The sequence below is a fragment of the Talpa occidentalis genome, unplaced genomic scaffold, assembly GCF_014898055.3.
Source record: "Talpa occidentalis isolate TD23 unplaced genomic scaffold, MPIMG_talOcc4v2.1 talOcc4.2, whole genome shotgun sequence".
NCBI lineage: Eukaryota > Metazoa > Chordata > Mammalia > Eulipotyphla > Talpidae > Talpa > Talpa occidentalis.
Genome location: NW_023602073.1, coordinates 24,305,430 through 24,328,066, shown reverse-complemented (window position 1 = coordinate 24,328,066; position 22,637 = coordinate 24,305,430). Strand labels below are relative to the sequence as shown.

The 22,637-nt window shown below is 45.2% G+C and overlaps 1 protein-coding gene and 1 long non-coding RNA gene across 6 annotated transcripts; one reads left to right on the top strand and one right to left on the bottom strand.

The window, feature by feature from the left end:
* Positions 1-5,797: 5,797 nt before the first annotated feature.
* On the top strand, positions 5,798-20,303 carry FAM217A (family with sequence similarity 217 member A). Of its 4 annotated transcripts, XM_054698429.1 has the most exons (8): positions 5,803-6,121; positions 7,972-8,186; positions 13,063-13,159; positions 14,715-14,799; positions 14,957-14,970; positions 15,591-15,665; positions 15,753-15,820; positions 18,793-20,303. In XM_054698429.1, exons 1-8 carry the CDS (start codon positions 6,023-6,025, stop codon positions 19,997-19,999), a joined length of 1,860 nt encoding a protein of 619 aa, XP_054554404.1. In that variant the 5' UTR covers positions 5,803-6,022; the 3' UTR covers positions 20,000-20,303. The 4 variants fall into 4 exon arrangements, with proteins under 4 accessions (XP_054554405.1, XP_054554404.1, XP_037375091.1 ...); XM_037519194.2 differs by lacking the exons at positions 5,803-6,121; positions 7,972-8,186 and adding an exon at positions 12,168-12,269; XM_037519195.2 differs by lacking the exons at positions 5,803-6,121; positions 7,972-8,186 and adding an exon at positions 12,487-12,749.
* Positions 6,749-13,200, bottom strand: LOC119251922 (uncharacterized). 2 transcript variants are annotated; one of them, XR_005126652.2, is made up of 3 exons: positions 13,133-13,200; positions 11,471-11,535; positions 6,749-8,205 (listed from the first exon to the last, which is right to left on the bottom strand). It is a non-coding gene; the product is annotated as an uncharacterized LOC119251922 (long non-coding RNA). The 2 variants fall into 2 exon arrangements; XR_005126653.2 differs by having other exon boundaries at positions 6,749-8,199.
* Positions 20,304-22,637: the final 2,334 nt, after the last annotated feature.

The following is a 22,637-nucleotide window of genomic DNA, read 5'->3' as shown; positions in this document are numbered from 1 at the left end:
CCAAACAGACACCCTACTGAATCGGAGAAAATATTTTCACACCACGCATCTCACAAGAGACTGATATTAAAGATATACAAAGAGTTCTTAACTCAACAAAAGAAAACAAATGATTGGGGGCCTTCCTGGTGGCACAGGGGTTAAAGACAGTGCTATGAAGCTATCTCCAGCCATTACAGCACAAGTTCGATCCCTGGCCAGCCAGGAAGCTACCCTGATGCAGCAGACCTCTCCTGTCTTGCCCGCTGCTCCCTCAGCAGTGTATTTTGGTGGATCTGCCTGTTCTGCCCCCCACTATGTCTCTTTGTCCTTTTCCTCCTACCCCCAACCTCTGGCTTACACCCCAGTTCTTGTATGCATAAATAAATAAATCTTTAAAAAAAAAGAAATGATTGAATCAAAAAATGGGCAGAAGAGCTAAATAAGAACTTCTCCAAAGAAGACACAGATGGCCAACAGGCACAAGAAAAAATTTTGTTACTCACCCTCAGGAAAATGCAAATCAAAACCATAGTGAGATACCATCTTGCACCCTTGAGAATGGCCCAAATAGAAAGGCCAGAAAAAAGTGCTGGTGAGGATGCGGAGAAGGACCCCACCCCAGATACTGTTGGTGGGAGTGTAGATGGGGGTCCAGTCCCTATGGGAAAGAGAGCGGCGGGTTCCTCAAGACACTAAAATGGATCTACCATATGATCCAGCAATCCTACTCAAGGAATCTGCTCAAAGAACACAAAACACTAATTTGAAAGGAAATCTTCACTATGTTTATTGCAGCACTATTTCTGGTACAGGGCAGGAAGAGGGACACCCCAGAACCTCCAAACCTGCCTGCTCTAAAAAGGTTCTACCGTCCGCTGCATCAAGACAAAACATAAGAACTTTAATAGAAAGTTCTAATAGAACTTTAATAGAAAGTTTTAATGCAATTAGTGTGCAATACAGAAAAGACAATACAGTTTCCAAATCAAGCACCCAGTTACCCATTCCCCATGGGTAAATGTCCAGCCAAACAGGGTTGGCCCTGAGGAAGGCCGGAAAGTTGCCTAAGTCTAAAGCACTTTCCGTCGGGGACCCATAGAAAAGGGTGAGAAACAGTCAGACAAGTCTGGGAGGAAAAGAAAAACTCAAAGCCAAGATAAAAGCTGCCATTGTTAACTCCCCACGGGTCTCTCACCCACATCTGTTCCAACCAGGCCAGGACCAGGAAGCAAGTGCGGCTTCTTCACACGTCTGCTCCAGGTGCCTCCTCCAGGTTTCCTTACTCTCCATCCTTCCTCCTCCCTTCTCCAGTCTCCTCTCCAGCTTTTCCTCCCTGCTTAGCTCCACCCTACCTGGGTGGGGCAGGGAACCTGGAACCTCACCTTTTCCTGGGACCACCTGTTACATTTGCAATAGCCAAGACATGGGAACAACTTAAGTGCCTCAAAACAGATGAGTGGATCAATCAAGCAAACGTAATTTGCCAGGGAACATAAGCTTGTAACTTTGAAAGCCAAGTCCAGCCAATTCCACATCACCGCTGTTAGCACTTGGTCCCAGGGCCACACCTCTCCTCTGGCCACCCTGCTGCAGAGGGTTCAAGCCAGACCTTGTTGCCGCCTTCTTGCAACACCTCCCATTTCTCTCAGTGTACAACCTAACAGTCGCGGGATAATGCCCAAATTACCCACTCGTGCTCGTTAACCTAGGCCCTGGGCATGCTGGGGTGGGGGGTGCCTCCTGAATCCTGAAGCATAAAAGCCCCAGTGCCCAGTGGTCAGGTCCTCTCCCAGGGCACTCCTTCTCATCCCCAGATCTCTGCTCACTCACTAGAACGCAGCTGCCCATGGAGAGCCCACACAACTGCTCCTGTCCCCAGTTCTCTCCCAGTAAGGGCTCCTCCAGATGCTCAGTGGTGTGAAAATGGGGCTCACGGGCTTTGACAGAGAGCAGTGCTCGTTTCCAGGCTGCCCTGTACCCCAAAACCACATGTACCTCAAAGACCACATGTACCTCAAAGACCACATGTATCTCAAAGACCACAATTTTTGGCGAAGGCATGAAGAATCCGTGATCTCCTAAAGTATGTATAGGACAAAAGCTGGTCACCTACCTGACGACGATCGCCGACATTGGAGTATTGGGGGTGCTCTTCTGGCATTTACTCCGGTTTGCAGTGTTCATGATGTTTCTCTGCCACAGGGGCATACTGCTCGGCTTTGGGCTCAGGTTAATCTCCTTTGGATACTCATGTCTTTTTAAGACTCTTTCTAATCCAGAGAGTTCAGGATCCTCACCTAGGAATAGAATAAGCAATTCAGCGTTCCTGCCCACATCCACATTGGTGTTACCTTGAGAGAGAATGTTTATGCCATTTGAGAACTGCTATTTAATGTTAATATTCCTTCATTCAACAATATTACTGAGGGACATTTTCACTTTAGCCTGATCCTTGACAGCTGCTGCACCTCCCCTGCAGTGACCTTTAGGGCTAACCGTCCCGAGACGGCCTCATCGTTCACTGCTGTGCTGGTCCGCGGCAACAGCAAATAGGGGCACAGCAAAGGAATGAATGAACAAGCAAATGAATAAACAGATGTGCCAGTCCCCGTTATAAATACTGAAGGTAATTTGTGTAGTTTGTGCATGATTTGTAAACTAATGGCAAGTGATGGTACGGTTATTTTATCTTCGAGGACGTTAACCACACTGTGCGTTTGCGTCACATCCACTGCTACATCTTGGCCTCAGTGACCCCCACCAAGTTGCCCATCTGCAATGAGACAAAGAGCTGGGCCACCCTGTAATTCAATCCATTGCTTCCTTCATCAAAACATTCTTGGGCCTCCCTGGTGGCTCAGGGGTTGATGATAGCACTGTCAAGCTATCGCCAGCCTCTACAGCATGAGTTCAATCCCTGCCCGCCCAGGAGCTGTGCACATGGCGCAGCAGACCTCTCCTATCTCGCCCGCTGCTCCCCTCATCATTGTAATTCAGTCAATCTGCCTGTTCTGTTCCCACTCTGTCTCTGGTGAATCCACTCACCCTTCACACCTCTGGCCCGTACCCCAGCTCTTGTATGCATAAATAAATAAATACTGGATGGTCTCACTCATAGCAGGAATTTAGAAAACCTAAATAAGGCACGAGGAAAAAGACTAATACAAAGTAAAAATCAAAATCAACAAGGAACTATAAACAGAGACATACCACGGAGGGGGAGAGGGGAGGGAAGGAAAGAGGAAGGACTAGGGTCAAAATAAGGGGGTGGGGGTGCAATTGTATGGGGACTATAAACCAAAATGATAATGCATACATTGTGCAAAAATGGAAAATGATGTAAGAATTATATAAAATAAAATATTAATTAAAAATAGATACTAAGAGAAAAAAAATGAAATAAAAATTTGACCAGTACGATGACCTACAAATAAATATCTCCTTGATTTGTCTTTCACCAGAATGCATAAACATCTTTCATGTTTGTGGGTGATTTGTATTTCATGTTGTGAATTGCGGGTCTATAATAGTTATCAGGTGTATTAAGTTGCTTATCTTTTTCTTGATGATTTTTATGTAACCTGGATATTGGGCCTGATTCACAATTATGTGGATTCAGGGATTAGAGATTAATCAGAATACAAATGGCCAAATTTGCCATAATGCTTTAAAATCATTATCCTAATACATACCTTCCTACATGTACGATACACAGTGTGTTAATCACTCTGTGATCACTCCAGCAGCTTCTATTTGCTTTGTAAATTCATGGACTCAGGTAGCTATCATGTACCTTTGTCCTTCATTTAAGTATGAACTCAGAGGGCAGGCTCCACCCCATTCTGCAAATCACTCCAGTTATCAACTTCCCCAACAAGTTTCTGGAGTGGCAGATGGACAGTATGACTCCAAATTGCAAACAATGAAGGTGGCTTATAATCCTCAGGGGAAATGTCCGGTTCTCCCTGGGTTGGTATAATCCTGGCAACACAAGGAAGGAGTAGCTGGAAGTAGAGCAAAGATATAAACTTCAAATCCTGACCTTCAACCTGGACATTCTCTCATTCACCTTAAATTCAAATCCAAGTCTGAAATTGCAATTTTAGTGATTATTTCCCACTCAGTCTCCTTTCTATCTTGCTATTGGTATGCTTTGCCTAAAGAAGATCAACAGGTATTTCTGGTTCGCAAAAGAATAGTTGAATAAAAGGAGAGAGATAATGGTGAGGCTATTTATAATTGCCAAGTTATGGACACTACCTGTGTCAGAGACACAGGTGTGGATAAAGATGTGGTGGTACATATACACAATGGAATACAACTCAGCTATGAAAAAGAAAGATGAATTCTTGACATTTGTGACGACATGAAGGGAAATGGAAGGTATATGATACTAAGCAAAATCAATCATATGAAAATAAAGAAACAGGGGCCTCCCCGGTGGCACAGCAGGTTGAGCACAGTGCCGTGAAGCTGTCTGCAGCCGCTGCAATGCCGGTTCGGTTCCCGGCTGGCCAGGGAGAATCCCACATGGTGACGTAGACCTCTCCTGTCTCGCCTGCTGCTCCCTCAGCAGTGCTTTCGGTCCATCTGCCTGTTCTGCTCCCTGCTCTGTCTGGTGAGTCCTCTCACCCTCCCATGACTCTGGCCTATACCCCAGCTCTTGTATAATAAAAAATAAATCTTTAAAAAATAAAGAAAATAAAGAAACAAAGCAAGCAGAAATTTGACAGAATTTAGCCTACCAGAGTGGGGGGAGACCCAATGGACTGTGGTGGTGGACAATGGGTGCCCTGAGGTGGGGGTGGTGTGGTAACATACATCTGAAGAGATGTGAATCTACACCTCTGTATTATATATAGTGGTATAAACCAATGTCACCTCAGTAAAATAGCATAATAACAAAAAGGAGCCATGATAGTGAGGTTAGCAGAGGGGTAAATTCCATAGTAATCTCTGAGAAAATGGGTCCCTTCAGTAAAATCAGTCCAGATGGGCTCCTGGGTCTCAAGGACTTATTCATGGCTGAAAGGACAGATAGGCTGTGCCAAGAGAAAGTATATGCTGACACAAGGGGTTCCCACCCACCCTCCAAGCACATACATTTTCTTTGTCCTCTTCACTCTTGTAGGAATGAAGCTTTTCCAATAGATGATTCGGGAGCAGCTTGTGCAGGCTAGAGAGTGTCTCGAAGGTGTGTCTCAGAACCTCAGGATGGTCATAGTTTTTCGGTGTGTTGAACGTGTCCAACAGTGGAAGTTTCAGTACGGTGTGATTTTTCTTGATGGTCCCCATGATTACCCATGGAACTGGAGAGTCCACAGAAAGAATTTGAAGTGTGGTGTCCCTGGCGATTATTCTGTCCCCCCACTTTCATCCATCTCTAAGAAGATAGCAAGGAATCTATATTTGGATCTCTGGTGGCTGAACAATCTGAGGGTCACAATGAACCTCACATCTTGGCCTGGAATCCTGAGTGCTCATCCTACAACTTCAAACCAGGGGAAATCAGCCACACTGGAAATACTGTGCCAAGTCTGACAGGGATCTGAGATAGAAACTCCACTTTCCTGTTGGACACGGACAATGTCTGAGGAAAACAGAGTGATTTCCTAAAGGGAAGAAGGAATCCTGGTGAGCACTCATCCAGTGTTATTTTCCCACCTGGCATTAAGAGAGGCCGTGTACATAATTAAGCTCCACAGACCAGCTAGGCCCTGAGGGAGAGTGGTTACATCAGCATAGTTCTTGAGCTGTACTGAGGAAAGCTTCATCGTCCAAAACTGAGGAAATGTCCAGATTAACACAGGTAAAAAGTCAAGCTGCTTCTTACCCTCTTATGCAAATGAACACCGAGGAGACAAAGTAAACAAAGCAAAATGCTCCTGCCTTAGCTTTCCTGCTGGATGCCACTCTTTATCGTGGACCCAGAGCAGAACCCAGCACAAGTTCTAAATAATCCTCCACCAGCACCAAATTTGATAGCTCTGCCCCAAGCAAGAGAGAAGCTGCCAAGAACTACTCCCACATTTGGGGACAGATGCCAATAGTAAGGTTTACCGTGGCCACTCCTGCAACAGGCACAGCCACTGAGGCAGGTTCATCACAGCAGGTTCATCTCTCCTCCATGAACTGGCAGGTAATCACTTTGCAAGTGCTGAGAAATAGGGAAAGTCATGTGGGCACAGCAAGCAATGCAAAAGCCAGTCTGCCAGCTGCTCACCAGACTTAAAACCTTTGGCCAAGGCCATTATGATGCAGTTACAAATGACTGGTCTCTCAGATAAGCATTAACAAATTTGTCTTTCCCATATTTCTTGCAATTTCCCCTTGTTTGACAGGTTTGTCTTCTTGCATTCCAAGGAAAAGGGTGTTAAAAAAGCAAGCTGGTACCCACCTGTCTCTGTGCCAACCCATCACCCCCTCTTTGCAGGCCCTCACCCATCTCCCCCTTTTTTTTCCCCTTTGTATAAATACCCCTGCCCTCTGCCAAAGAGCAGGACGGTTGTCTTTCAGACATGAGTCTGCTGCCCTCCTCATTTGTCAACAAATTAAATCACTTTCCTTTTCCTCAAACTCTGTTTTCTTTTATTGGCTGAGGGAAACTGAGGTCGGCGTTCGGTATCAATCATGATTAGCTCATAAAATACAACAGCGTCAAGAGCAGGAGACAGAAAAATTCACGGCTTAATGTTCAGTTAGCAGACTTAAAAAATAAAACTTTAAAAAATAAACGAAAAGGTAGACTTTAAAGGAATTCCTTTGAAATAAGTTGTAGAACTACCCAGACCTCTTAAATATAATGTGGTTCTCAACATCTCAGGAGATTTTCAGAGAGAAAGGGATTGGTGGGAGGGTTGGGGTAGAATGTTCTCATAGCCAGAGGCTACTTCCATCCAAGCACCTTGAGTTTAGGAGTTTAAATCCTTATAGGACCCAACTAGGAAAGAGCAAACTATGTGTTCCTTGGTCCACAGGCCAAGGAAATCAGCTATTAAAAGGTGGTTCTCCACACACTGTAATCCACCTATGTTTCTCAGTCATTACTCTAAATAGCAGTTGATGGAATTTTTTTAGCTAGTTCTCTGAAGTTTATGGTCCTTGGTTGAAATCTGAAGCAAGCCAGAATGATTACCTTTTTAAAAAAGATTTATTTATTTACGCATACAAGAGCAGGGGTACAGGCCAGAGGGGTGTGTGTAGGGTGAGGGAGGCGGGAGGGTGAGATGATTCACCAGAGACAGAACGGGGAACAACAGGCAGATCAATGAAAGTACACTGTTGAGGGGAGCAGCGGACGAGACAGGAGAGGTCTGCTGCGCCATGTGGATTGTTTCCTGGCCAGCCGGGGATCGAACTCGTACTACAGAGGCTGTGGACAGCTTCACAGGCTGTGTCTCAACCCCTTGCGCTAACAGGGAGGCCCCAGAATGATTCCATTTTAGTTTTAAATAAATCATCTGATTTTGCAGTGGGTAGCACTTCCTCAAGGAACCCATCTCATTCACTTCCTCTGCTGATGGTGTGGAGAGAACACTGTTAAGGGACAGGAGTTGAGGGTGGAGAAGGGAGACCTGTGTGATCTGGACAGCAGCCAGCCACCCCCATGTTCCTGGATGAAACCCATCCTTCCGTTTTATATCTTGCTTTTCCAGTCTGCATATGTCCATGTCTAGACTTCAATGAGCAATAAATATATGTGCCTTTTCAAAGTGGCATTTGTGAGAGTACCATTTTCTCGCCAGGAAAGGTGAGAAAGATTCCTCCAAAGCCTGAAGCCTGCGATGCTTTCCTTATAGTGACAATGAGTTGCTAAGAAGGGCCGGCCGGGCCACTCAGGCGCCAGCAGTGTTATTAACTAAATTGATCCCACAGCATAGCAGCAGCAAGACCTGGGTTGTTTTTCTAGTTAGGTTGGTCTCTTATTCCTGACTTTTGGGTAACAGACATGTCCTTCAAGTCCTTTTTCTTTGTCTTTTTGTTCCAAAGAAGGCTGTTGTGTCTCCGGAGCACCTTCCCCTCTGCCATGGTGGATGTGACAAGATCAGCTGGCTTCCAGATGGCAAGGTGTTCAGCAACGTTCAAAGGGAGAAGATCATCTCCAAGTTTCTTAAAGAGAGCGTTCTAAAGAGAGTGTTCCGTGCCAAGCAGGCGCCCAGCTACCAGAAAGAGGAGTCCAGCCACAGCTTTCCTGGCACCAGAAAGTAAGTTTTGATCCTGAAACTCAAGACAATATTCAAAGGAAATTTATGATATAAAGGCAAGGAAAATAGGGCTGTGGGCACCCGGAGGGCTAGGAAGACTTAGGAAGCCATGCAAGCTCAGAAATCAAGTCTTGCAGAAAAAAATCAAAGGTGGAAACACGTGATTGAGAATTTATGCAAAGTACCAGCCGCAGCATATGCAGCAGCAACAGATGCAGAATATACTCATCGACGCATTTAGCTTCTCTGGGAAGCATATCCGTGTACAGCACTATCACATTCATTCTGGGAATAGATTTTATTTGATTTTTTTTTTCAAGATGTATTTTATGCATAAAGAGCTGGGGGTGGGGACTGAAATACACTGCTGAGGGGAGCAGCGGGGATAGGAGAGGTCAGCTGCACCATGTGAGTCACCGCCCTGGCTGGGAATCGAACTCGTGCTGCAGTGGCTACCAATAGCTTCACAGTGCTGTGTTTAACCCCTTGTACCACCAGGAAAGCCCTCATTCTGGGAATAGATTTTAAACCAGATTTCTTGTGTTTCTGCAAGAAAGTGTTTCTATCCTCCCAAGCAAGGCATTGCTAAGGAAGCAGAGAACTAAAGGTTAATTTCTAAAACCAAAAACACAACTCCAAACTAAAAATATTTTTGTTTAGATTTCTTTAAAGGGAATTCTACAGAGAGCTAGGATATTTAAAGTAAATGCTCACAGAAACAGAGTTCTAAATCAAGAATAAATATAATTGGCTGTGACTGAAGACAAAACAGAATGGAGGGCCTCCCTGGTGGCACAAGGGGTTAAACACAGCACTGTGAAGCTATCCACAGTATCAGTAGCACAAATTCAAACCCCAGCCAGGGAGCTGACCTACATGGCGCATCAGACCTCTCCTGTCTCCCCGCTGCTACCCTTAGCATTGCATTTCAGTAGATTTGCCTGCTCTGCTCCCCACTCTGTCTCTGGTGAATCTTCTCACCCCCACACCTCTACCCTACACCCCAGCTCTTGTATGCATAAATAAATAAATTTAAAAAAATTAAAGTATGGCAAATCTCAGGCTACCACTGAAAATGGAATCCCAGCAGGCCTTAGAAGGAAGGAGCATTCTCTCAGGTCAAGGACTGATGTTAGAACTTGACCTGAGCTGCAAGGGACACGGCCCACTGTCCCCTGACTCCTTACTCTCCAGGCTGGGTCCAGTCCAGACCCGAGGGTTTGAAGAGATCATCCTTCTCTTAGTTGTTTCCCTTCTGTTTCACGTGGATGCACGACATTTCCTACTTAGTTCTGCTCCTTGGACTTTTCTCCTGACCACATAGGCGGGATGTGCCCCACACAGACTCTGCTGCCACTCTAATTTTACACCTGCAGTGCTCCAAGTTTTAATTCAACAAGGGATGTGAGGGAGGCCTGACTTTGACACTGATGTCAAGCTTACAAAAGGCCTGCAGAGAAAGGAACAGTCCAGTGAGCCTGGTCACCAGAAAGGAAGGTTTTTCAAAATATATTCTGTCAAGGTAAAAAAGTATCTGAGAGGATGTATTTATGGATGACAATTTTCAGAGGGATCAGGAATCAGATCAAGTTCTAAAAGAAAAGGAAAAGAGAGAAACAGAAACCCAACCAGGAAGATGGAGATGTAAGCTAGAAAGGTGAATTGCACCCACTCATGCACACATAAATTTTGTTCCTGTCCAGAGGAAAAACAAAACATTTCCCAGCTAGACATATCTGTAGAAAGTGTTAGCTGCGAAGGCATGGATCCCAGTATTTACCCAATGTACTATCTTTCAAGTAATTGTAAGTTGGGAAAAGTCACTGAATATTTTTAAAGTTCAGGTTACTCATTTCTAAAATAAGAATAACTAGCAGTATCAAATTCATTGTGCTGTTAACGAGTCTTAAAAATGGTTCATCTATAGAAAATGTTCAGCATGATGATAGTCACCACACCATACACCATATATTCTAGTGATGTTATTCTTGGAGCAATTTAATTCAAACATTTATTGAGTAACTGTTATCCTGTGCCAGGCACTCCACTAGAACAGGCCAGGTCTTGCCTTGAAGGTGTTGGAAAGCTTATGAGTGAAATATCATAACTGAATAATTATGTGACAGTGAATGAGAAATTATAAACAAACCATTTATATATAACCTGAAATAGGGATGTCAGAGGATCAATTAATTCTCCCTGGGGTGTCAGGGAAGACAAGTGAACTAGATCTACATGCATAGGATTTAACATGGCAGAGGGAGGGAGGAGGGTGCTCAGGGGAGTCATGCAACATCTGACACATTTGACATGTAGCAGGCCCAGGAAAGGTGATGTGCAGGCCTCTAAATCTGGCTGCAGGCCTGGCTAAGAATGTGGACTTTACTTGTTAGGCCTTCGGAGCACAAACGAACAGGTCTGTGTTTTAGAGCTACAGAATGGAAAGTAGAAGAGGCCCCAGAGACCATCTTCCAAGGGCCTAGGTAACCTCCTGTTCCCTCACCTGTCCTGTCTCCTAGGAACCTTAGCAGGTAGGCAGTGATGGAGATGCAGGATGAACCAGACAGGCAAGGCCCATGCCCGCAGAGAGTTTTACACTCTAGTGGCATCAAACAGACAACAAAAAAGCAAACAGGACAAATAAACCAGACCGCAAGGACCAGAGAATTGCAGCCGGTATTAGGAGATGCAGTGAGGTGGCTAAGGCTTCTCTAAAGTGAAGTCAGGGAGCCCTTTCTGAGAGGAAAACAGAAACACAGAGGAAGGAGACAGACATCCCTGGGCAGAGGGGGTTGGGAGTGGGGAGCAAAGATCTGAGAAACCCTGGAAATTCTTTTCAGCATCTGGTGTATCTGTATGTGTTTTTCTGGGAAATTCTCAAAGATACGTGGGATCCCCTTCGACCAAATGTTAAGAACCAGTGCATTTAGGACACCACTAAAGGACACATGTGGGCCGGGGAGGTTTGACTCTCCAGCTGGGCTTTCAACCTAACTGAGCATCAGCAACCTAACAAAAGCATCAGCAAAAGACCCCAGACATTTTCTTCAAATACCAACACCTCATTATGAAGGGTGCACGCCACAAGCATTTTTACTATTCATTTACCTACATGGACTTGAGCTCGATTCTCAGACACAAACATGTAAATACCCACATATTTACTACTTACATACATTCTATACATATCGTAATGCATATGTTATATCAACAGTATGCGTGTATATATTCCTCCGCCCTACCCCATCCACCCTATCCCCACTCCCATCCTCACCCCGACTTACCTCACGCTATCCAAGTAAGAGATACTCGAAGGGCAAAACTGGCCTCCCTTGGTCTGAAGTGAATCCTAGATGAAAAAAAAAACCTCAAAAACAAAACACACTCGTTTGTCTGACCATCAAGCGATGCCCCTGACCTAGAAGTGAGCGTGGCGGGCGCACTGTCAGCGGGCGCCTCCCTTTGCGCCCCTTCGTCCCATGTGGCCTGCCAGAGTCTGGCGAGAACTTGGCCACGTCGAGCCCCGAGTCCAGCGCAGCGCCGGGCAGGGCACCCTCGGTGCTTGGCCCGGCCCTGGGGAGGAAGAGGCGGGCCAGGCCTTGGCGGCCGGGGGCCCACCCGGCGCCACGCGGGGCCCCGCTGGGTCGCTCGGGGTCAAGGTCAGGCCCCGGAAGGCGCCGACGCCCAGCGCCGGCCCCCCACCCCCCGCCCGCCATGGCCGAGTGGCGCCGGCCGTCCGGGGGCGAAGGCCTGCGGACCCCCTCCGGGCCCAGCGGCTGGGCCGCCGCGCCTGCGGGCGCCGGTACCCGGTGGCCCCAGTGGAACGCGGGGCCGCGGCGGGTGGCTCCGCTCGAGGACCGCGGCCGCGGGGCCCGGCCGCCGGCGAGGCCGCCCTGGGCACCCCCGCGCCGGCCCGCGGGCCCCGCCGGCCGCCCGCCCGCGGCCCGCTGCCCGCGCTGCCCTCCCTGTCCCCCGCGGCAGGAAGGCCGAGCCGGACGCGGCGCCCGCCAAGCCGCACGCGGAGGCGCCGGGGCCTCGGGGCGCCCTCGGGGACGACGCCGGGGACGACACGTGGGCCACGGGGTAAGAGTGGCCGCCCCGTCCCGGGCCCTCCCTTCCGGGCCGCCGCCCCACGCCGGGCCCGACCCCTCTCTCGGGCCCCTCCCAGCCGCGGCCCCCGCCCCCCCCAGCCGCCCGCGCCCCCCCCAGCCGAGCCGAAGCGGGAGCGCCACCCCCACCCCCCACCCGCCGCCGCCCAACTTAGCCCTCGCCCCACTTCTCAGCACCACCCGCCCCTACAGACAATAAATTGTAAACGTTGAGAAAATAGCTGATGACTGCGGTGGCTTTCATGTGCGAGTCTTTCTGAGAGCCAGAGATTCAATGGTTTTTACCTCAGGCCGGGGTGGGCGGAGGCGGCGCATGATAGTTTGGTCTGGAAAGCGGTGTTGGCTCCTGAGGGCCTGTTAGTGTCTCTGAACTGTCTGGGGCGCGGGCCCGCCTGGGGCTTTCATCCCGCAATCCAGAAGCTTTGAATGCCTGGGACAGAACTAGCCCTCTGTGGTAAGTTCCAGAGAATTCCTTGTCTTTTGTCTAATTTGTATTTTATCCTCCTGCCTGATGTCTCCTTTCTCACCCTGGCATTTCCTAATCTTGTCAGGAGATCTTCCCACTGGCTGGGCCCTCTCTGCCCCCATTTTCTGACTGAGTAGCTGGTTGACTACCTGATGCTGTCCCCAGCCTGCCTTCCTAGGCCCCTCCCCTGCTTCCTAAGCATTTTCTTCACCTCCTTTAGTTGGGGAGCCAAAGCTCATGTTTTCTCTTAAATAAATGTTGTGCCTCACCCATCCATGTGCCTGTCCCACAACCTGTATAGGATTTTAAGGGAACACAGGACCAGCTACAGCAAAATGGGGAGAAGAAACGGGGAGACCGGTGGCACCAACCTGCGGGCCTCAGACATCTCTCATGAGGTATGGCAGATGCTGTTGAACTTGAGTGTTTGGGTAGCGGCTCCCCTATTGCCCCTTCTGCAGAGGCCCCTTGCTGCTTTCTCTCTGCCAGAGGTCTGTACCGAGTCCTCTCTTGGAACATATGAAACAGAGAAAGTTTCTTTCTTTTCACAAAGCAAAAGTTAGCCAGCCTCTCTAATTCGCCAACATTTCCTATAGCAATTGGGTTTTGTTAAAGATGCTACTTGATCAATCAGGCAGTATTTACCTTTTTAAAGCTTCTCACACATGTTTTGTGGGAAAATGTTGGTAAGGCAGATGGGCTCTTGAAAAGGGGAACCCACCCCAACCATTCGGGAGTTTGCAGTCTAGCTGACACCACATGTGATGTTGAGTCTCGCTTGCCACTTTCCACATTTGATGATTTTAGTTTTATTGTTAATATAAGACTAGTTCTCTCACATGTTATGTTGTACTTGAGCATGCTAGGATTACATGACTGAAAGAAACTTGAGAATCTATCAGGGAGGTTTTAAAAATACAGATAAGTGGAACTTAACGTTAATCCTGATGAATCAGAATCTGTGGTATTTTTTTTCAACTGTTATTTTTTAAAGGCTCCCCCAGTGAGTATCATGTAGAGACTAGACCTGTACCGAGGGAGCAGAGAACTTTACTTATTTTTCAAAAATCTCCAGAGAAAATCACCTGTGGCCTATCTTCCAGTGTTCAACTACCCTTTCTTGTCTCCAAGGAGACAACTTCCTTGCGGGTCAACTAAATCTCCACACGGACTTTAAGCTCATTTCTGCCTGTTCCACCTCAGTGTGGAGAGCTGATACTGAACTCCTAGCACTTCATTTGGATATTGGTTAGAGTTTAATATATAAAGGGGTTTTCTTGTTTGAGATAGAAAACAACAGAGTTCACTTCTTAAAAATTACTTAAACTGCCTCATCATTTCCCCTTCTCTAGGATAAGTTATTACAAGCCTCTTCTATACACACTCCATATTTCCCTCCCAGAGTGCTCGGCACAGTTTCCAGAATTCCCCCAGTCTTTCTTAGCACCGTTCTCATTCCTTTGGGGGTTTTCTTTGGGATATTTCCTGAGAGTTACTCAATATCTGGAGTCTAGGATGTGCCGGGGACTGATCAGCGTCAAGGATGATGTGACGATGAGAGGGTTTTCTTTGGTTGATGGAAAAATTTTATAGGCTTTCAGGTCTGGTATTCAGATACAGAAAATTTAGTGAATGTACCCTATGGACCAGGAATACCCTGAACTGGACATTTTATTCTCTCCTAAACATCTAATTTGGAAATCTGTGTGCCATGACTTTTAAGAAAATGAGAATGAAACTGTAATTATTGTAAGAGCCTTTCCATGTCTGCACTATGTTGTCAAAAGCTGATAGGTCAGATAAGAGGCCATGGCCCACTCCTTGGAAATGCTGGCCTGTCCTTACGGGAGGGAGGGGCCTTGTACCTTTTGTCATCCTTTGCCCAAAGGGCATGTAACATCATGCATAGTTTGAACTTTCCTTAACATTATCTTAAAATGAATATTGTTTTAGAATTTACCTCACTGGAGCCTGGATTCAGAAGGACCTGTGTCTGAAAATAAAAACCACCTCCCTGGAAGGGAGAGTGCAGCAGGTGGTAAGAAACTCTAGATATCTTTACACCGATAATTGTAAACACATGGAGATTTATATTTACAACATGAATAGCTGCTCATATTAAAGGGGGTTTGCTTTTTGATATAACCAGTGTTGTTTAATTATTAATTGTCATTTTTTCATATACATTCTTTCAGGCAAAATTAACAAGGTAAGGATAAATGTTTGGTTTTAAATAATACAGAAAACAGTATTAAACATTATATGTATATATGTTCTTGAAAAAAAGTTTCTTTCCTCAAAGTTAAACTTTACATTTCCCTTCTATAGAGTTCTTTAAGCAAGTCAAAGCCTTTACTGTTTTCCAGGGGTGCAAATTGGTTATTCAATTAATATTATATTAAGTTAATATAACAATATTGTAAGTGAAAATTAACATTGTAGATAGTGAAAATATTGTTTTCTAGAGATTGCAAAAAGGGAAGTAGTCTCGGCCCTTAAGATATCATAAAGCTATTGAAATGTTTAACATATTATTATTAGTGTGAAAATTTATCTTTCATTTACCTTTTTTGGATCAAAAGATAAAATACCTCCTATTAGAAGAAAGACAGTCTTTCATGATATTCAAGACTCATTAGGTTACACTTAGTATTAATGATTAAAGTCATTGCTGCTGAAGCCAGCAAAAACAAATGACGTCTGTGTGGATTAAAGAGGAGTATCCAAGGATTTGACTGCATATTTCTTGGTTAGAACAAGAACTGTACATTCTTAGAAGAATAGGGGAGCAGAGATATGTTGTGTTCAAAAGTTTCCTCTGCTTTATAGAACCATCTGGAAATTCCAATAGAGCAAATGATGCTAGACCTTAATTTGTCAGAGCCTGCTCACAAAATAACACAGGTGGGGATTTATTCATCATACTCTTAGTAAAGTGTTGTTTAGAAATCCATGCAGTCACTAAATTGTCCATGGTTTTTCTCTTATCAGAATAGTAAACAAGGGTCATTTCAGTTATGGGGTTATCCTCTTAACGAAGGAAGTGCCACAGAGAACAGGTGAGCGCGTACTTACTTATTTTTGTGAACCCCTAAATGACTAAAACAAAGTCAACTACAGATGCGATAACTACTCGTCTGAAATTCTAGAACCGAATACAACTAGAAGAAAAAAGCATTGTGTACAAATAGTGGGAGATTACAGAGACTTGCCCTTAACCAGGGCATGTGACTGGCAGACCCCACAGAGATAACCGGGACATGGGTGATTAAGCCTTTACTTCCCTTACAAGAAGTGTTAAGATGGATAGAGTTTGGACCTGTTTTTTGAAGGGAAGAGGAATTGTAATAGAAAAGTAATTTCCCACGTGCGTGGAAGAATTTAAATTCATTGAACCCTCACTGAACTCAGTGAATGATCACAGCAATGCTATAAGGTAGGTTCTGTCACCATCACCCTGTTTTACAGATGATAACACTGAGGCTGACAGGCAGTTCACCTAGGCCACACCATCAATGACTGGTAGAACCAGGTTGTAAAAGTAGCTTGGTTCTCGCTCATCACCACTATGGTATATTACTTCTCAGATCTTACCTGGGTTTGAATGCTTTTATATAGAGAGATAGATAGATATAGTGTGTGTGTGTGTGTATATATATATATATATATATATATAAAGGTGTGTTTGTGTGTACATATATATATTTTTTGTTCTTAAATTTTCTTTTTTTTAAGATTATTTATGCATACAAGAGCTGGGGTACAGGCCAGAGGTGTGGGAGTGAGAGGATTCAGCAGAGACAGAGTGGGGAACAGAACAGGCAGATTGACCAAAGTATACTGCTGATGGGAGCAACGGGCGAGTTAGGAGAGGTCTGCTGCGCCATGTGGGTTGCTCCCTGGCCGGCGGGGAATCGAACCGTCGAACTCATGCTGCAGAAGCTGTGGACAGCTTCATAGGTTGCGTCTTAACCCCTTGTGCCACCAGGGAGGCCCCTCTTAAATTTTCATGTGTATTAGAACCAGCTAGAATGTTTCTTAAAAACACAAATTACTGTTATTCGAAATTAACACTTCATCGAGCCTTGTCATGTCACCTTTACACACAGTGTATTTCTTAATGGCGATCCTGAGGTCTTTTCCTCTCTTTTGACCCAGTTTCACAACAGGGTGGTTCCCTTGATAACAATTATTTCCTAATCTGATGATTTTACCTCTGATAGGCTCAGTGAAGCTCACCTCAGGCTGGAATTTCAGGGGTGAACCTGGGAAGCCCAGTGACTAATGTTCCGTGGAAAACTGGTGCCTGCAGGGTAGGAGAGACTGGAAAGAACTCAGCTGGGAACAGGAATTTCAATGAGAGGTCAAATTAAGTCAATTTTATCACATGGACAGAGGAGCAAACACAAACTGAGGCAGTCAAGGGCAGCAGCCAAGGCCACGGACCTGGGGTCCCAGCACATGGCTTTGATTCCCAGCTCTTCCACTTACTAGATGCGCAAACCTCACCTGTCTGTGCCTCAGTTTCCCTACCCATAAAAGGTAGAAAATCAAAGTGCCTGTCTCACGAGGTTGTTGCGGGACTACCCAGAATAATGTGTTTATAGCTTTTCATTATTGATACTGGAAGGGCCTGATAAAGGGCAGAGTTAGAAGTTGGGCATCCATGAAAGACTAGTCTTCTAATCTAGTCTTCTAACCTCCAAATTTCATGCTCTTTTTTTTTTTAAGATTTATTTATTTATGAATATACAAGACGTGGGGTACAGTCCAGAGATGCGGGGGGTGAGAGGATTCGCCAGAGACACAGTGGGGAACAGAACAGGCAGATTGACTGAAATACACTGCTGAGGGGAGCAGCAGGCGAGACAGGAGAGGTCTGCCTCGCCACGTCTCTCCTACCTACTCCTAAAACAAAAGTGCACCATCAGGTGAACATTACTGTGGGCTATGTCTGGAATAATTTTTAATAGCCATTGTCTTGTTTCTTTGTATATTAGAATAATTTTTAAAAAGCATAATGGATAGGGCCTCCCTGGTGGTCTTGGGGGTAAGTCTCAGCATTACCACTGTGATCCCCTCCGAAGCAGCATGAGTTCAGTCCTCACTGGGGACTGAAGTGGGTGCAGCAGACTTCTCCTTTCTCGCCCACTGCTCCCCGCAGCAGTATATTTCAGTAGATCTGCCTGTTCCACACCCCACTCTGTCTCTGGTGAATCCTCTCACCTGCCCCCCACCTCTGGCCGACACCCCAATTCTACGCAAAAATAAATAAATAAAATCTTAAAAGCATAATGACTAAAGTAAAACCCTTTATTAAGTAACCTTCATTAGGTAACATTCTAAGTGTCTTTTTTTTTTTTTAAAAGATTTATTTATTTATGTATACAAGAGCTCGGGTATAGGCCAGAGGTGTGGGGGGTGAGAGGATCGACCAGAGATAGAGTGGGGAACAGAATGGGCAGACTGACCGAAGTACACTGCCGAGGGGAGCAGCAGGTGAGACAGGAGAGATCTGCTGCCCCATGTGGGTTGCTTCCTGGCTGGCCGGGATCGAACTCATGCTGCAGTAGCTGCGATTTGCTTCATGGTGTGGTGCTTAAACCCTTGCGCCACCAGGGAGGCCCCTAAGTGTCTCTTTTTATCTAACTCTAGGCCAATAGACATTTCACTGTAATTTCAGTTTGCACTGGATAGCCTCTTTTTCAGACTTCTTAACTGTATGTACAATATGTTCAAAGATAAATATATAAAATTAGTCTAGTGTCCCTCAGGCACTAGATTGCTCTCCACCTGAGAATGGACAATGGAATGCCCAGTTAATATCTCAATCTATACTTTTCAAAATTGCATACATTTCACTGTGATTAAGGCATATTAGGAAATTAACATTTCTGTTACAGCTAGGTAGATCAATGTGTCACTGGGAACTAAACATTAAACAGTCTTTGATAAAGGTTATTTGTTATCATTTTGACAGCATTTTCATTCCAGGCAACAAGTCATTCATTCATGAAATCATTTTTTTCAGGGATTTCAAGAAATCTTCAATGGAGACTGGCTTTAATGTAACCAATAATTCCATAAGGCTGTTTACGATGAACGACCCTCTTAGTGCCTCAGTTGATAAGCAAATTGGTTCCTACCCTAGTCTGCAGATGCCTTTAGGTCTCTGCTGGCCCTACGCTGACGGAGACTTTTTTAAGGACAGAATGGAACCTCGCCTTACTTTGTATTCAACTGAAGACATCAACAGTGACATTTTCTCTCCGCTGAACTGGAATTTGAAATATGGAAACAGCAGCGTGGAAGAAAATTTAACAGATGAAAGCGATTTATCAGAAAATGAAAAAGCAAATGACACTTTACTGAGCTATTTTAAAAAGATGGACCTGAACTTAAAACCAGAGACAATAGACACCGTTGAAGAGCCTTTCACAGAGGAATCGAGTGAGGTATTCCCGTATCCTGATTTTCTCCCTCCTCCTTTCAACACCCTGGACTTGCACAAATTGGCCCTTTCAAAATCTGAGAGTTGGAAAGGGACCATGGAACCTGCAGAAAGCTCTGTTGATCGCTTGATAACCCGTTTACTGGAAATGGAAAGATTACAACACTTGACTGTACAAAAAGAGCGGCCAAGGCTGCCCTCCACCTTCTGCACCCTGGCAGTTAATGAACGACCGTCTTCCTCCAAAGCTCTATCCAAAGGGAGACAGCCAAAGCTTTCTGACTCTTTAAGTCTTCAGACAATGGGTATAGATAAAAATCGAGAAAAAAGGAAAAGCAGTTCTGGTCCTTTCAGCCTGGAACAAAATGCTGCAAAATGGAACTGGAGCAATGCTGGGAAATACAAGTGGAGTTCTAGGCCATCTCTAAAAAGCTCCACCTCTGCGAAACAATTGATTGCAACTTACAAAGACTTCAAGAGTCCCAAAAGTTCCATTTTAATTCCATGCCAAGAACTCTCTGCTAAGCAAGTGACTGCCCAGACAACTCCATCACTGGTTAAAATGGTCTCGGCTAGATGTCTGCCACCGAGGTCTCCGGTCCATGTTTCACCCCTCCCTCTGTCTTTTCCCGAAAACCAGAGGGAAGAAATTAAGGCATCAAGGACCAAAAAGAAACTTTACCGAAAAAATATAGCATTGGACAGACCGTTCTATATTCAGAAGCTAAACTGTCTGTCACCATCATTTATAGTGAAGGATAAGTGCTCACCCATTAACCAAAAGTAACACTGTTCTTCCATGTGAGCACATCTGTTCCAAGAAGTCCGGCTAAAATATGGTTCATCATGCAGAAGATACAGGTAATAAAATCACACACAAAACAATTGCTCCATATGATACAGAGTGGGGCTTGTGAGAATCTCTGCTGAGATGTCTGTGTAGACCCTGGCGCTCCTAGACGGGGAGAGGGGACATCTTTTGCACGTTATGTTGCAGAGAAGTGTTCACTTAGTAAACTAAGGCATTTGAGTCAAAAGATTATTTGTTTCCAGTTGTAACTCTGTCATCAATAAATGGTATAAATAAAGTATTCCCACTGTCGTCTTTTATTGTGTTCTTAGGCGGTCCTACGTGAGGCCATTATTTGATCAGTGATGTCTTTGGTTCTCTGGTACTTTTTTTGCTTTCCCTCCTCATCTCCACAAACCTCCTTTGTCTACTCTTTTGACCTCTGGGTATTTGTTTGGCTCTTCAAAGCTCAAGTTGGTCTTCTGTTAAATTAACATACAAGATCCAGAAAGCCCTATGAGTCATAGGCTTTCCATTTCCCAGGCACTCTCATCATATTCAGGAGAGCAAGACCAGTTCTCTTTGGGGCCCAACCTCAGGTTTAGGCATGAAACAGTCCTCTTCTACTCAGCTCAAATAGTCGAAAGACATTCTAAGGGAGCCTGGGGGGTGGGGTGTGTGTGTGTGGGGTCACTCTGGAGCAGCCAAAACCTCACAGTAATGGAATTTCTTCTCATGGTTTTTCATTGTTAAATGTTGTAGGGTAAAGAAAATGTCAGGCTTTTCTGCCCTCCTGCCATCAGGATAGATGATGGATCCTTGTCCTGAATGCATGCCTGATGGGGGGCACCTGGAATAGGGTGTGGGCATAGGTAGATGGGATTCAGCTGAGCTAAGACTGTGCTTTTAAGGGCGGCGTCACGGGGACGCCAGCAGAAGGCAAAGCAGAAGCCAAGAGAAGAAGCCCGAAGCAGAAGCAGAGAACGCCAGAGAGCCCAGATAGAGTGAAGATTTGCTGGGGGCTGGGAGGACTGCCAGCCTCCCAGCCCCCCAGCACCCCTGCCTGCCATGTACCCGCTGAACCCCAATAAAGACCTGCAAAACCCCTGAGGACTCTGTCTCCTCCTTTACCCGGTCTGCTGGATCCTAGAAAACCTGCCCTGTGGTCTTCCTGACCTTACACACCCCTCCCCCAAATAAGATGGAATACTTGAATTAGGTATGTGAGATGAATTAAAGGACAATTTACATAAATGTGAAAACAACTGTACCTAAAGTTTCCTCTTTTCCACCTTTAGTAGAAGAAAAAGACTCAAATATTTTTCTAAGTCAGGGGTCAAAACATATGCTTAGTTTTTAGGTTAATTTCAAAATTTTTTGTAATCAGTTTACAGCAGTAGAAAATACTGTTCAGGATCTCATATAATAATGGAATTTTAGTTGTATCCCAGTTTCATTATCCAACATTCCTTGCATAGATTTACAGTATGAAAATACTTTTCACATAATGCCAATTTGCAATATTCTTGTTTCCTCATCAACTATTGTTCCTCTTATTCTTACCTGACTAGCGAGTCTTGAACCTTATTTGCAGCCCTTTGTCTTTTACCTGTTTGGGTTTTATTCCCTCGCCTTTAAGGGGTGCAGTGTTTTGGGTTTTTTTACTTGCAAAACCTTCAATGTGCCTGCTTTGTACCCTGAACAATTACTGCCTGGCAAGTATGCTTTTTGAAGTTTCTGAAAGAAAGGTATGGGCTTGATTCACAACTGAGGATTGTTACGAGTGACACGGCACTCACCAGACTGTTTGAACCCAGCTTCTGCCACTTACTCTGCACCTCAGGATGGTGCCTTAACTGATCTGCACTTCTGATCACTTAAAAGGTAGAAGGTAGAAGGCCTTTTACCTCATGTAATCATGTGAGGACTGAATAAAGTGCCTGGGAAAAAGTATCAGGGAAAACTAGGACACAAAAGAGGGCACCGGAATGTCACTGGAGAACAGCTCATCGCAGGTATTAAAGTCTTTCTTTCCAGGTGAGGACCAGGGGCCTACTTTGGAGTCATAAATACGGGTTTTCAGCCAAGACCAGGAATGGAGTGGTGGTGGAAGATGGGAAACTAGAGGTGGGGGGCAGCCCGTGAGGGAGAGGTGGAAAATGGGTCAGCGGCTCCAGGAAATAAATCTCTGCACTGAAGCCTGCCTTGGTCCCTTTGAATGTGGGGGAGTGAACTGCTTCTGGGTGCTAATGTTTTAAGAGATAGTTAAGGGCAAAGATTTTACTGGAAACATAACCAGACTAGGAGATTGGATCTGATTACACTCCTTTCAAGTTTTCAATTGTCTAAAATTGCTTCGTTTAATTGTGTGAAAAATATGTTAGCAGTGTTGCTGGCTTTGGTTAAGTCCAAGAGACTAGTAATTTCCATGTCATGATCACTTAGTGAAAACGCGGTTGCTGGGAGTTATTTTTCTGCTTAAACTACCTACGTACTCTGAGCCCAGATGCAGAGCATGTAGGAAGTACGCACCATCTACAGCTGACCTAGAACGAGGGGGTGAAAGACTCAATTTAAATAGGTAATACATGCCAATTTGGCGAAGACAGAAACTCACAAAAGGGGGATGGGGAGT

Bases quoted from the DNA above. Each gene is read 5' to 3' on its own strand.
- FAM217A (XM_054698429.1), top strand. From the start codon at position 6,023: ATGCCAATAGTAAGGTTTACCGTGGCCACTCCTGCAACAGGCACAGCC. The intron at 15,666-15,752 runs GTGGGGATTTAT...TTCTCTTATCAG, and splicing joins CTGCTCACAAAATAACACAG to AATAGTAAACAAGGGTCATT. The intron at 15,821-18,792 runs GTGAGCGCGTAC...CATTTTTTTCAG, and splicing joins GGAAGTGCCACAGAGAACAG to GGATTTCAAGAAATCTTCAA.